The sequence below is a fragment of the Sebastes umbrosus genome, chromosome 21 (assembly GCF_015220745.1).
Source record: "Sebastes umbrosus isolate fSebUmb1 chromosome 21, fSebUmb1.pri, whole genome shotgun sequence".
NCBI classification, from domain to species: Eukaryota; Metazoa; Chordata; class Actinopteri; order Perciformes; family Sebastidae; genus Sebastes; species Sebastes umbrosus.
The window spans coordinates 5,048,696-5,063,113 of record NC_051289.1 but is presented as its reverse complement, the minus strand read 5'-3'; the positions used below and the strand labels follow the sequence as shown (position 1 = coordinate 5,063,113).

Here is a 14,418-nt window from a genome sequence, read left to right as displayed (position 1 = left end):
TTTCAATTATTCTAAAATTTTAAATAAATATTATGAATATCTTGCCCTTCTCATATAATATGTATTAATTGATTTTTTTTTTTTTCATAATGCATGTCTGATATTTGTGAAGCAGCAATGACAGATGGACTTTAAAGGGGGCACACAGGCTTTTTGATATTTTAAATTTAATGCAGCCAGTGAAGTGACAGCCCAGTACTTGTGGACTTAAGAAAAACTACAGTTTCTCTGGTGGAAAACTTGGAACCACAACTCTCAGACCTGTTGGAATCGCTGGGTGCAGTTGTGCTTTTAATCTGAAAAGCAGAACACTGGAAGCATAAAAATATGTTGCTTAATTGAAGAGTGGCTGTTGAAACATCTGCTTAAAGATCTCACATGCTTCCCCTTTTTCTGAAATTTTAAAAGGGGAAGGATGCAAACTCTTGATGATGTCCTTGACATTTGCTGTAAGACAAAATATTAACAATGGGACTTTAAGACAAGAATGCCAAGAATGATGAAAAAGGGATCTGAATCACAGGAAAGCAAACTGCCTTAACAACCTGCGTATCCTCTGTGGTGAATTTCCCTTCTTTACCGTGATGGAAACTGAAATCAGACATAGATTTACTGGATGCTAAGCCAAAAGGTTTTATTACATGTTTCTGCTGCACATGGAGATCACGGAAACATGATTTCAAGAACAGGTTTTGAAACACTACAGTATTATTTTTTTTGAGTTACACAATCAGCAGAACATACATTTCCCAACCACCCAGTTTGCCCTCTCGGGATTAAGCAACCGTACTTTTAATTCTTGTAACATCTGGTAGGAAAGTAAAAACAGGCTGCAACAATACCAAGCTCAACAGAAATGACATCAGGAAACAAACAAATGTTTTAAACATGTAATAATCTGAATTATGAAACATTGACGTTGTTTGGTCTTGAAATTATGCTCAAATAAAGAAGATGGATTTTAATATAGTGATGCTGGAGTTCATAATCTGATTTGAATGGGGTTGACTGATAATGTTCTTTTAACATGTTTACTTACTAACAACTGTATTCATGTTCAATACATTCCAGGTGCAATTATATGGAGGAGCTGCCAAAATGAAAAATAAATGAAAAATAAATAACTCGATAAATAAATAAACATGTAATTTAATGTAGCACAAATAATAATAAAAAGAAATGAAGCCACTAATTAATTGATCAAATATGACAAATTGATATTTCAGTTTTAATTTGCTTCTTTATTTATCCATCTTTGTATTAATTCCCTTATTTATTAACTCTTGTTTATTTTTCCTTATTTATTTATGTATTTATTTTTAAATGAATTTATTTTTGCTTTTTTACTTATTTATTTATGTTTGCATTTAATTTTTATTTATTTTTAAATGTATGTATTTATTTATGTATTTATGCATTTAAATTTTTCTGCACAATTTTCCCTTTGCATTTCACCCCTTATTTATTTCCCCAAACGTATTTATTTCTGTTTTCTTTTCTTTATACATTTCTTTATACAATTCTGCCTCATTATGCAAATGAAGGGGGCTGTCACTCAATGTGTATCATCATGGGGTCAGGGTGCATGACCATATGCCTGCTCTAACTGCATCTGCTATTTCGGAGGCCTGATGTATTTTGGGAAAACTACTGACTAACTTTTATGGGAAAAAAACGGTCAAATAGATATCATCTATCAGCAGCTTGAATACAAAAAAAAATAGAACATATCAGTTGAACCCTAATTCATTTAAGGGGTTTGTAATATAAGTCTGTTGAGCTACACCTCATTAAAGCAATACAGTAACATGCAGTGAAGCGGTTTATGTCATTGAAACGCATGCAGAGAGTTTTGACTTGTGGAGTGAATGCATATGTAGGTGGAGCATCTGTTGTATCTTTAAAGTCACTAACACAAAGAAACACGAGAGATTTGGGGATAACAAGCCTGACAACTATAAGGAATATAGTGTATTTCAATATTCTGTGCGTTTGTGTATCGAGATGCTTGATTGGATGTGAAATAAAACAGAAATCAAACAAATTCAGCAGCAGAAATGTGAGTAAAAATAAAAAATGAAAATCAGAAGCACACACACACACGTAAAGATAAACAAGTACATTTTTCAAGTATAAAACTCTGGGAAACACTGTCCCCGATAAGTTGTTCCACCTTTCAAGTGAAGTATGAGAGACACTGCTCTCGATAAATACACATGTAAATCACACACACTGGTAGGAAAAAACTACCATCACTGCTTGTCATTATGGAAGACACTGCTCCCGATAATGGGTTTTAAATATGGAAGACTCTGCTCCCAATAACTTTGTCATGTTATTAACTGCTCCAAAGTAGACTGTGCAACATAAATGGCTTTCTTGCAAATTAAGATACCAATCAGCTTTTTTTTTTTTATTATTTAGCATTCGTCCTGCCAACGAGCGCAGAATAAATCCAGTCTTAATTCATTTCTGGGCTTGTTGAAGAATTTCTCAGAGTTTTCTCTCTGCTCCTTGACTAGTTTTTGACAGACCAATTTAAATCCAAACTGCCACTATATCAGGAAAAAAATCTCTCTTTTCTACCCTTCATTTCTCCCTTTGAAATAACCATTTTGATGACAGAGTGAAGCGCCACTAATGTACGCCACTTTCTCAGGAAGTCATTTTTAGAAAAATCTCCACACAAAAAGGAAGAAATGAAGGCCATAATAAATAAAAATCTAACTTTACCAGGGGCTCTATTTTACAACGGCATATTAGGGCCACTGTAGGTAAAAAATAATAATTACTGAGCCAGGGGAGGAGGGTAATATTCAGAGAAAACACTCTGAATTTCCGAGGTTAAAGTCATAAATTTCCGAGAAAATAACTTGGATATTCTCTGAGATTAAAATGGCAAATATATACGGGAATAAAAAAACTCACAAATTTTTTAAGTCAAACATTTACGAGAAAAACACAGAGCGAGGCAAAGGTCCTGAAAGATACATATATAGGTTTTCTTTCATGTTCTTAATGTCTTCTTTTATGAACATAAATACTAATATTATAGAAGTTACGGGAAAGTAGAGACACTGCGTTACCATAGTTACTCACTGGCGCTTTTCCACGGTTTTGTACTCATATTTTTCAAGTTTTTTTTCTTTATAATAATATAATTAATATTTTATATCAGAGAATATTCAAGTTTTTTTCTCAAATTTTGACTTTAATCTTGGAAATTCAGAGTTTCTTTCTCAGAATATTACCCCCTCTCCCCTGTAATTTTTTATTTTATTTTTTTTACCATAAATGGCCCTAATATGTCGTCGTACCATTTTGTCAGCAACAGTTGAGGAGTCATTTGTGTAGCAGATGCTGCCGGAGGATGAGACAGTATAACCGTCATAATTATGGAAGGCACTGCTTCCGATAACGTCGTATAAAAAGACAAACAATAGCTTTATAGTGGGCACTGCCACTGATAAAAAACGTAAGTATAAATAAGGTTTCTCAGTGTTTTGATGGCGAGAGGTCACAGCAAAGGCCTTGACTGGTTGGATGTAGAGCCAGGAGGAGAGGAGGCAGATTTATCAGTAGCATTAATATTACTTCAAGTATTTAAGAGTGTGTTTCATGCGTTTCTATCTCCTCCTGGATCTTTGTGGCCTGCTTTTAAAGGGTGGGGCTTAGACCTCTGATTGACAGCTTGTGCTTAAGTGCTGATATTGGAGCTCCTCTGCTCTACCTCAAATTTAATTTTGAACAACACACACATGACACGCACGCTTGCAACTTCCCGTCCTTCTTTAGATCTCCTCATCGATGTCCCAGATGTTTCCCATCATGGCGTTGGCGCATCCCTGCAGGTTCCAGGTGGCCAGGGCCAGCTGGGTGTGAAGCTCCTCCATGTCGGTGGTCTTGGCGATGGATGCTAGAGTGTGGGAGCCCCAACCCAGCAGGAGGTGACGGAAGGGGGTCTCAATGGGGGACACGTACGGAGAGAGGAGGGTGTGCTCGACCTGGAACGATAAACAAAGAGTGTAATACATCTGTTACGTCTTAAAGGGGACATATCATGAAAAACTCACTTTTTCAACATTTTAAATATGCATGTGACAACACACGCAGCAGACGTGTCACAGTGTGCGTCTTACACTCATGATCCTGTCGTTGAGGATCCGGCAGGCCTCCTTGTCATTCAAGTCAGTGTTGCCGATGTCGTTGTAGATGCTGGTAACGGCGCGCTGGAAGGAGCCGCGTGCACGGCTCAGCCAGTTGGGATTCACTTCCTTCAGCTGACCAGACTACAGAACAAAGAGTCGAACAAACATCAACATAAAAACAGAGTTTCTGGTCTTTATGTCCAAAACATAATTCACAGCCTCCTTGAAGAAGGGAACCAAACGAGAGCATTAAAGGTGTGAGATGGACAGACAGACGGGGGGGCCGACCTTTGAGAGCTGGTTGACGCGTAAGTAGACTTGGTTCACAGCCTTGGTGAGGACGCTTCTGTATCGGCCCACATCCAGGCTGAGCAGGTGGTCGTGGACCAGTCGCAGAGCCATCTGGCCGGCAAACTGTGCCGCTACCGCCACCATTTCACTGGTGTGATGGTTGGTTTCGTAGTCGAGGTGATCCATGCTGTCCAGGTTGGTGCCATAGTAGCAGTAGGCCTCAGTCTTTAGACAATAGAATGTACATATGAAAAAAGAAAACAAGGAAAACAATGAAACGAGATGTAACAACCAGAATCAACAAGATGTCAACGAACAGCACAAAAAACACATATCTTATCTTATCATATCATATCTGATCTATGCTTTATGTCATTAACTTAATCTGAGGAAGGTTATAACATCATTTTTTTCCATTATCTTTATATTAACTCCTAGATCAGATAAGAGACAGCTGACCCAGAAGCAGTGACACTATGTTTGTAGCTCTACTAACAGGAGGGTTAATATCATCTTAATATTCCCATTTTTACTTATTGTGGGTGAATGTAAACAAACAGAATATTATCACTTAATATACACTGTTCGTTTTTTTAAATCAAGACTCACATCAAGATTGGTGAAGTGGAAAGAGATGGAGGGGATTCCAGAGAAGGTCAGGAAGGGATAGGCTGGGTCGTCCATTGTCATTGGCTTCAGTCTGCACACATCGTGATGTAAAGTATTAGCAACAGAAAGTAGTTAACAGTAGGACATTTTAGCTTTTGGGTGACTGACTGAATGAAAATCTGGCATTACATACTGGTGGTGATCTACTTACGTTTTGGCCTGCCAGTTACTTGATCCCATCATATTGTACACTGTGCCAGAACCAAGAGGGCTCTTCACCTGCATGGACGAGGCAAATTAAAGTTAAAGCAAACACGACTGTTTTTTTTAAAAGAACTGGATCAGCATTAAGTGGGGTGTTGTTGTGTTGTTACCTCTTTCATCGTGTTCTCGAGGAGGCTGTAGAGCAGCGGACTTGCCGAGGCCATGAAGCTCCCACGACCTTGTGAGGAGATAAATTCAGTCAACTGACAAACACTGGAAAACATTTACGATGTGCTGCAGCCTGTAGGCGTTTCCTGTACTTACCCATGACCGCTCCATCCAGGTTTATATAGGTGCAAACACGTTTGTCAATAGAGGACATATAACCCTAAAAACAAACACAGGCATATTACAGAACATTAGTCATTAGTTAGTTAGTTAGTTTTTTCTGTACGTCCAGATCAAAGTAATTTTACCTCCAACCACTCGGTGGCGCCAACACTTCCGTACTCTCCGGCGCTCCAGCTTGCAAAGACCAGACTTCTCCTTGGCCTGAACCCATCTGGAAAAAACAACACACATCATTCATGTTACGCAGGAGAAGAAACTGCAACTCTGTGACTCAGAGAGTCTACAACAGAGGACATATCTACATAGAGAGCGGATCCTCTTCACGGAGTCTCCATGTTGCACCGCCATGTTTCTACAGTAGCCCAGAAGGGACAAACCAAACACTGGCTCTAGCGAAGCGAAGGTCTTGTGAAGGTCTTGAGGACGCTTGTGAAACTGTGGTAACGTGAGCAGCAGAGTGCAAACCGTGGTACCGCCAGCCGCCGTCTGACTTCCATTGCTCCTAAAGTAGTGTTATTATGGTAAGGATGGCCTCTGAGCGAGGGTTTGCACTCGGTGGCTTACGTTACTGCAGTCTTGCAATCTGCAACCAAACCACTAGATGCTGCCAAATCATACACACTGTCCCTTAGAGGGGGTTACGCCATGGCTCTGAGGTTAAGCCGTAGCTGACGTGTGCCTTCTTATAAATGTAACGACATATCGAGGCTATACATAGTCTACGTGAGAACTGCAAGAACTGTGATTGGTCAGCATTTGCTGCTTATGTTTTCTCAAGTTTCAAGTTCAAGTTGCAGTTTTATTTGTCATATGCAGGTTGACACAACGGTACAATGAAATGTATAGGATGAGAGAACGGGTCAGCTCAGCAATAAAAGCAATAGTTGCATCAGATAAAATGACAACAATAGGATGGAATAACACTAACAAAATATACAATGACAGTAAGTGTAAGATGAAAAGTGATGAAATATAGCACTATGTACATATGAAAATGAGGGTTGTGTATAGGATTAAATGACAGTATCTCCAACAGTGTTGCACAAATGTAAGGAGAGATAAATGAGATATGGGTTATGAGAATGGAATGGGATAAATAAATAAATATATAGCACTATATACATAAAGTGGATCAATAACAGCAGTATGATGGGTCTCTGATACCGGTGGAGATTGTTGGGAGTGAAAATAACATCAAGCATTTATAATTTTTCAAGTCTACCTTTTTTAAAAAAAGTCAAAGTGAGTTAGTCAAATAAAGTGGATAACTGTAAGTTATCAGAAAATGCCCCCCTTTTTGTTTCCGTGACAGTGTTTCTGTGCTGTGCTTCACTTGTAGGATAATAACAAAAACAGGGACTATCCACTTGTTTTGACTGATTCAGACTGCAGAAGCCTCATATCAATGAATCCCTTGCGTATTGTGTCTATTGTGTTGTATTTGTTACCTTTCTCCACCATCTCGCGAACAGCCTTGGCCAGCTCTATCAGTATGGAGGTGCCGACGGAGGCTTTGGCGTAACCTTTACCCCAGGCGTCTCGCTGAGCTCCCAGTACAACGTAGCGATCTGCAGATTCACAGACAAACACCAAAACATCATCTTAGATGTACGACGAAGAAAAAAAGCTGTAGATGATTAGAGGGGGGAGAGAGAATTTTTTTTTTACCAGGATCGGTGAATCCTTTGATGACTCCAAACACATTGTGGATCTCCGTGTTGACCAGCACGTTGTTCACCTCAACGGTGATGTTGGCGCTGCCTCCCAGTTTGTAATCAACTGATGGCAGACTGCCTTTAAAACCGCTGCTTGCATCCGATACAGGACCGCCGATTTTCCTGGAGAGGATATAGAGAGTTTACTGAAAAGGCCAAAAAAAAAAAGGTGCGACCAAATCATGTGCTACTGTGGAAAAGTTAGTCTGGAGCCCTGTCTATACACATTAATATAATATTAAAATGTATTCCTATAATAAGAAATACAGATGAACAAGTTTGTCCACAATCAATCACAAAATAAATACAAATCATACCTATAGCAGGCTTTACCATAAAAATAAGAATGTATGTAATGTGTGTGTGTGTACTGACTATATTTTTTATATTGAGAATATATACAGTATGTTAAGCATTATCCCAGACACAGTGTGTGTATTTGTGTCCTTACTGTAGAAGAGATGTAGCCATGTTGGCGGTGATGGTCTGGGCTAGGATTTTAGGGAGGCCGGACGACTGCGTTGGGGGGAACTGGGTGTGGTTGAAGGAGGGGAATCCAGGGGTGTAGGGGTCGCCTGAACCCAGATGGACCTGAATGGACACACACACAAAATCACCATGCTGTACCAAGTAGTTTCAAAATCAAGAATTAATGTTCATTAGCTTTTAACAACCGGCTGCAAGACTAATACGTGCAAACTTACATGTCCGTAGAGCGCCGTGTCCGCTACATACTTGTGATCTTGAGAGTCAGGGTAGATTAGAACAGCAGCGGCCCTCTTCGTGGCAGCATTACCCACCTAAAGGAACACAATCAGAGACGGGAAAACAAGCTTTTAGTAAAGTTCCTTAAATCAAAAATGATACGACAGCATATGAAGGCGTCAAATCAGCCGTCACCTGCTCTGCGAAACTGATCTTTCCAGCTCGGAGCAGCAACACACTGTCTTTCAGTTCGATGTTCTTCTTCTGCAGAACATCCAGGTCCTCCTGACGACCGTAGTTACCGTACACCAGCTTGCCCTACGAACGCAAGCACAAGTCAGATAGGCAACAAAAGCAACAAATCACAGTTTATTTTAATGGAAGTAAATCTAAACAAGAAACAAACATTTTCACATTATGAAAGTGTGACTATATCGACCCACCTCAACTTTCCCAGGAGCACTGTAGGCCAGATACCCTTTAGGCTCGAAGACATCTGAACCAAAACTGACACGGTTTGGACGCTGGCTGCAGATAAGGAGTACAAAAGCTTGTTATAATATCATTCATTTGTTTTTATGTTGTTGGTCTTAGAAGTATTTTAGCGCCTTTTATAATTCATGCTCCTGGGTGCAAAGTTTAAGAAAGTTAAACTTTGATTTAGCTGCTGCTCGAGACAGACGATGCAACGGTATTATGCACCATAAATAAAAAGAAAAGAGTAGATAAAGAACCTGAAAATATAAAATCAGGAAACTGGTATTTCAGCCAGAAGAGATGGTGAGAAAAGGGAGAGAACTGCTCCACTTAAACCTTTTTTTTGTTGTTGTTCTCATTTGTTATTTACACTTGCCTCTATCTCCATTTTATCACCTATAATTATGCCTATTCTTAAAATTAATACCAAATCAAATAGTTCTTTTATGGGAAATGTCTTAGGAAATTGTTAGAAAATTATTATTAGGATATTAAAAACTCATAAAATAATGCTTTGTAGATCCAGAGCATTTTACAGTCAAATGATTAAAGGCCAACAACCATCAAGGAAAGCCACAAGGACTACCAAGTGCAAAAGTCAGAGCCAAAACATCCTGAAAACTACTCTGGGACAGTTATACAAGATGTGAGAAAAGAAACTGGAAAAAATAACAAAATTTCCATAAATGATTAAAAAGATACACAATGAACAAATCATGAATATGCATAAATCTTCCCTTTGACTTTGGATTACAGCGCCCCCAACAGGCCAACAAGAAGTGAGATTTCTTTTTTTTTAAATATTTTTAATAATTTGGACTTGACCTATAAATCACCATCCTCAAACCATTTAAAAGAAATATCCCTCAAATAAAACAATCAGAATCGGTTCATGTATAAGTAGAGTGAAGAATGTGTTGCATCAACCTGTCTGGCGTCTGCAGCTGAACGTAGTGAATGTCAGTCCAGGGATCCATCTTTGCTTTCGTGAATTCCTCAACGATGTGGTTTGCCAGACTCACGTCTTCAGCACTTCCTGCTGAACGACTGGGACGATCGACATCCCTGCAGAGAAACAAATGACCTGAAATGAACCTTTCATGATACCGTGGTTCTTCACAGGTGCAGGTGAGTCATACGTGTACAGGAATACATCCTGTGCTTATTTTAAATGTCAGCCCTCTCTCTACTTTTACGTTCCGAGAAAGTCAAGTCAACTTTATTTATATAGCACATTTCATACCTAATAACATGCAACACAATGTGCTTTACATAAAAACGACATAATAAAACTAGACACACACATGTTCACGCTAAGTAGTTAGAACGTAGATTCTGCTCTCGTGCTCTACTTAGTCAAAGCATCTTGCAGTGATAGTTCTCTTTTGGCTTCACCTTCAGTATGAAGACATAAAACTGAGTGTGATATAAAGGTGTGCACATGAACAGTCTGTGTACCTCAGAGTTTTGCCAAAGGCCTCACTGGTGAGTTTCTGCGTGAGGAGTTGGGTGATGTCTTTCCAGTCCAGCTGAACATCTAGTGCTGGTGTAACAATGGCTGGCGGCATTACTACCTGCGTATTAACCACTCCCTGCTCTGTGCCACAGTTCAACTGCTCCAACTGAGTTTCACGGTGGCTGAGGTAACCAAGCACGTAGCCTGGAGGACAAACAGAGACACCACAATTGGATTAAAAAAAAAAAAAAGGTATAAAAGTTTCTAACTCTTCTGGTAAACACATTAAGACTAAGATATTGGACCACATCAACCTAGTTCTCAGACTTTTGCACTGGGCTCCTGTTTTTTTTGTATGTTTTTTTAAAATGCAGCAAAACAATGAACAAGCTTTGGCTTTAGTTTCTGACATGTTGCAAGATTTTCCTCTTTGTACCACAAACTTCCTTTTCGCTTTGTGTGTGAGCTCTTGTGCCTTTTTGTTTCCTAAGTGCCTTTTCAAATAAACCTCCCTTAACTTCCTCTTGGTCTCTAAAACTACAACTAAAGAACTGCCTCTTTAAAGGCCAAAGTAGATTTTATAAATATTATTGTTAAACTGGTTTATCAATTATGTCATTTGTTTGCAGTAATTCTTCCAAAGATTCTGCATTTATTTAAAAATCATACAGTATATCATATCGAACTAAGTTTTTTAAAGCAAAAAATGTCAAGAACTCACTGGTACCAGCTTCTCAAATTTGCTGTTTTTCTATTTTCAATTAAGATTATAAATGAAAATATCATGTTATATATTGTATCATTTAGATGATGGATAGAGTAAGAGGGACATGTTGACATGTGAGGGATAGTGACAGCTATAAAGAAATAATAGAACGCCGTGATTGACCAATCAGAATCGAGTATTCAACAAAGCCGTGTAATAAAAGATGATAATGATGAGCGTGACCTACCGGTGACAAATATCAGCAGGGTTGCCAGGGCCAGGTAGCAAAGAGTGGTCCGGCTTTTACGTGGAAGTGCTGGCCTGAAGCTCGGTGAGCCCGCTGCCTGGTCCTCGGCCTCTGTGGCGTCATCGGACAGTTTGACCTCGACGTGTCTTTCTCCGTCCTCCGTCGGCTGCATAGTGAACCTGCCGTACCGTTCACTTTTCATCTAGAGATAGGAGAAGATAAGAGTGAAAACTATGAGAGCAATGCGTTCCTGCTCCCACAGGTGCACGGGGGAGGACAGGTGGCCGAGTGGTTACCAAGGTCTCCAATTAATTAAATACAAGTAACAAACACTCACCATGCTGTTGAACGTAGACCTCACTCGATCCATTGCTGCTGTTGTTTCAAAGACAGAGAGAGGGAGACGGAGAAGATGACGTGAGCGTATTAGATACATAAATACAAAGATGAAAAGACTAAATGAAACTGAGGGGGAGGGAGGAGATGTACGGTGAGTTGGTTTTCTAACAGAGTTGCTATTCAGAAGATCATTAAAGGTTACTGTAAGTCTGCAGGGTGGAGAGTGTTTTCTCTGTCAACAGGCTGACTGGTATTCACGGAAACCTTCACACCACCAACAGCATTAAAAACATTATTATACACACTGACAGCTGTTGTTGCCTGTTGGGCTTGAGTTTTCCATGTTATGATTTGAGCATATTTATTATTCTAAATGCAGTACCTGTGAGGGTTTCTGGACAATATTTGTCACTGGTTTATGTTCTCAATTGATTTCCAATGATAAATCTATACATATATTTGCATAAAACCAGCATATTTGCCCACTCCCATGTTGATAAGAGCATTAAATACAAATCTCCCTTTAAGGTACATTTTGAACAGATACAAAATGTGATTAATTGTGATTAATTTTAATCGATTGACAGCCCTATTCTGAACACTTAATAGACAAAATGATAGAAATAAAAAGATGAATGCTACTGAATATTCATTGCAGTTCCTGTCTCAGTGCTAAATTTCAAATGTCTCAAATGGCATTCAAGTACTGGTTTGACCTTCACTTTACACGCACATACTTACAAAACAAGACAAGATAATATCTGGTAAAAAGTGACCTTCAGCTATTGTTTCCACAAAACAACACCAACACCTCTGTTTCATTTATAAACATACCAGACTCAGACTACACTGAGTCAGAGCTTAAGAAGAAATGACTGTTCCAGCTGATAAAACCCCCCCCCGTGTTTCCAGATTAATGTTTTCAATGAAGTCTCCTTCTTTACAGGAGGAAGGCTGATGCAACATTTACCAAACTTACCGGTTAATCAACTCACTTCCTCGTTACTGAGCTAAAGCGGGAAATGGCTACTGATCATTGTCAAGAGATAATAAGTCAGATGATCAGATTTCGTCTAATGATTTACTGATGAAAACTAAAATGGCAAATGGTGTTTGTGTCCATATTGATCGTTTCAGACAGTTTCCCTCCTCCCAGACGTGCAGAAACTGAAGACTGATATGAAAACAAAGTATTAAACACATGAGCCAAAAACGCTCAGTCATGCTCTCAAAAGACTCGAGAAAAAGCCTTTTGTCGGATTGCACAAGATCTAAACACTTCCTTATGTTTTTGCTAATAATAGCCCAACAGAGCCTCTATATTAGCTATATGACTGCCTACAAGTAACAAGAAATTACAATACAGAAAGCCAATAATATGTATGAGGTCATATAAGATGCAGTGTCACCAGTAGAGCTGCAACATTATCAATAAATTATTTTCTCAACTAATCAAATTCATCATTATCCTCCAGCCCAAAGTGACTTCTTCAAACGTCTTTGTCCTATTACAGTCTTATATGTTTTTGCACTATGGAACTGTGATGCTGGAAACTTGAATTTCCCTCGGGATCAATAAAGTTACTATCTATCTATCTATCTATCTATATTCATATAAAAACACAGGGAAGCAGCAGATTGTCAGATTTTGAGAAGATACACTGTGCAAATATTGGCATTTTGATTGTGATTATCAAAGTAATCATGAATCAATACCAATTAACTAGCAGATTAATGGACTATCTAAATTGTTATTGGCACAATCCTCATGAAAATATTTATATTGCATGTTTTTATTTATTATTTTTAACAAGTTCAGCATCAGTCAGCTCTATTACTAATATTTTAGCTCATCATGCAGGCCTGTCATATTATATATGTTAGAATTATATCAAATGAAAACCTACCCACTCATTGGCTTATGAGCATCAGCTACTAGATTTTTGTTTTATTTAAATTAAATAAACAGTGTTATAGGTGTTATAATGTCTCCATATGTCAGCTCTTTTTCTCCAGACATCTTTTGACAGTTTTATATCTTGTTTTTTATTGTTGAAGGCAATAATTTAGTGTTTAGTTTGGGTGTTTAAGGAGAGTAAAAATACTCCTCCATACTTCCTCATTACACTATAATAGCTATAATAAGGATTTACAAACGAAACCTTGTGTAACAGGCAGAGAGAAGACAGGTGACATCAAATTAATCATGAATAAATACCAATTAACTAACAGATTAATGGACTAGCTGAATTGTCATTTCATTCCCTGCTTAAGAGCATCAGCTACCAGTTTTTTAAATTTTAATTAAATAAATAGTGTTATAGGTGACAATAGAGTAAAGAAACCTATGGGGAGTTGTCACACATGGTTGCATAATGTCTCCACGTCACCTATTTTTCTCCAGACACCTTTTGACAGTTTTATGTCTTATTTTTTATTGTTGAAGGCAATAATTTAGTGTTTTTTGGGTGTGTAAGGAAAGTAAAAATACTCCTCAATACTTCCTCATTACACTATAATAGCTATAATAAGGATTTACAAACGAAACCTTGTGTTACAGGCAGGGTGACATCAAATTAATCATGAATAAATACCAATTAACTAACAGATTAATGGACTAGCTAAATTGTTATTGGCTCAATCCTAATAAAAATATTTATATTGCATGTTTTAATTTATTATTTATCATTATTACTAATGTTTTAGCTCATCATGCAGACCTGTCATATTATTATAATATATATATTATAATTATATCAAGTGAAAACCTACCAACTCATTTGCTTATGAGCATCAGATACTAGTTTTTTTTTATTTAAATTAAATAAACAGTGTAATAGGTGAAGATAGAGTGTAAAGACACATGGTTGCACAATGTCACCTCTTTCTCTCCACACACCTTTTGACAGTTTTATATCTTATTTTTTATTGTTTAAGGCAATAATTTAGTGTTTTTTGGATGTGTAAGGAGAGTAAAAATACTCCTCCATACTTCCTCATCCCACTATAATAGCTATAATAAGGATTTACAGAGGAAACCTTGTGTAGCAGGCAGAGAGAGGACAGCTGACATCTGTCTGTCTGCAGCATCATGTGTGATTTAAGCTAGTTAGCTGCTCGTTTTGTATCCTCTATATCTTCACAGTTGAGAGGAAGACTCGAGTAAAAGG

The 14,418-nt window shown here is 38.1% G+C and overlaps 1 protein-coding gene and 1 long non-coding RNA gene across 2 annotated transcripts in view; one reads left to right on the top strand and one right to left on the bottom strand.

Moving 5' to 3' along the window:
- Positions 1-1,507: 1,507 nt before the first annotated feature.
- tfr1b (transferrin receptor 1b) overlaps positions 1,508-14,418 on the bottom strand; it is a 13,090-nt gene continuing 179 nt past the window's right edge. The window contains exons 2-19 of the mRNA XM_037757335.1: positions 11,247-11,284; positions 10,910-11,111; positions 9,959-10,160; positions 9,428-9,565; positions 8,467-8,551; positions 8,219-8,341; positions 8,023-8,118; positions 7,770-7,909; positions 7,272-7,441; positions 7,052-7,171; positions 5,729-5,814; positions 5,577-5,640; positions 5,423-5,490; positions 5,260-5,327; positions 5,049-5,139; positions 4,437-4,664; positions 4,140-4,289; positions 1,508-4,004 (exon numbers count right to left, since the gene is read on the bottom strand). Of these exons, the coding sequence (XP_037613263.1) occupies positions 3,792-4,004; positions 4,140-4,289; positions 4,437-4,664; positions 5,049-5,139; positions 5,260-5,327; positions 5,423-5,490; positions 5,577-5,640; positions 5,729-5,814; positions 7,052-7,171; positions 7,272-7,441; positions 7,770-7,909; positions 8,023-8,118; positions 8,219-8,341; positions 8,467-8,551; positions 9,428-9,565; positions 9,959-10,160; positions 10,910-11,111; positions 11,247-11,284 (2,282 nt within the window). The 3' untranslated portion in view covers positions 1,508-3,791. The remainder of the gene's footprint in view (positions 4,005-4,139; positions 4,290-4,436; positions 4,665-5,048; positions 5,140-5,259; positions 5,328-5,422; positions 5,491-5,576; positions 5,641-5,728; positions 5,815-7,051; positions 7,172-7,271; positions 7,442-7,769; positions 7,910-8,022; positions 8,119-8,218; positions 8,342-8,466; positions 8,552-9,427; positions 9,566-9,958; positions 10,161-10,909; positions 11,112-11,246; positions 11,285-14,418) is intronic.
- Positions 5,557-14,418, top strand: part of LOC119480778 — a 13,255-nt gene continuing 4,393 nt past the window's right edge. The window contains exons 1-2 of the long non-coding RNA XR_005205001.1: positions 5,557-5,674; positions 9,822-9,828. This is a non-coding gene — a long non-coding RNA (uncharacterized LOC119480778). The remainder of the gene's footprint in view (positions 5,675-9,821; positions 9,829-14,418) is intronic.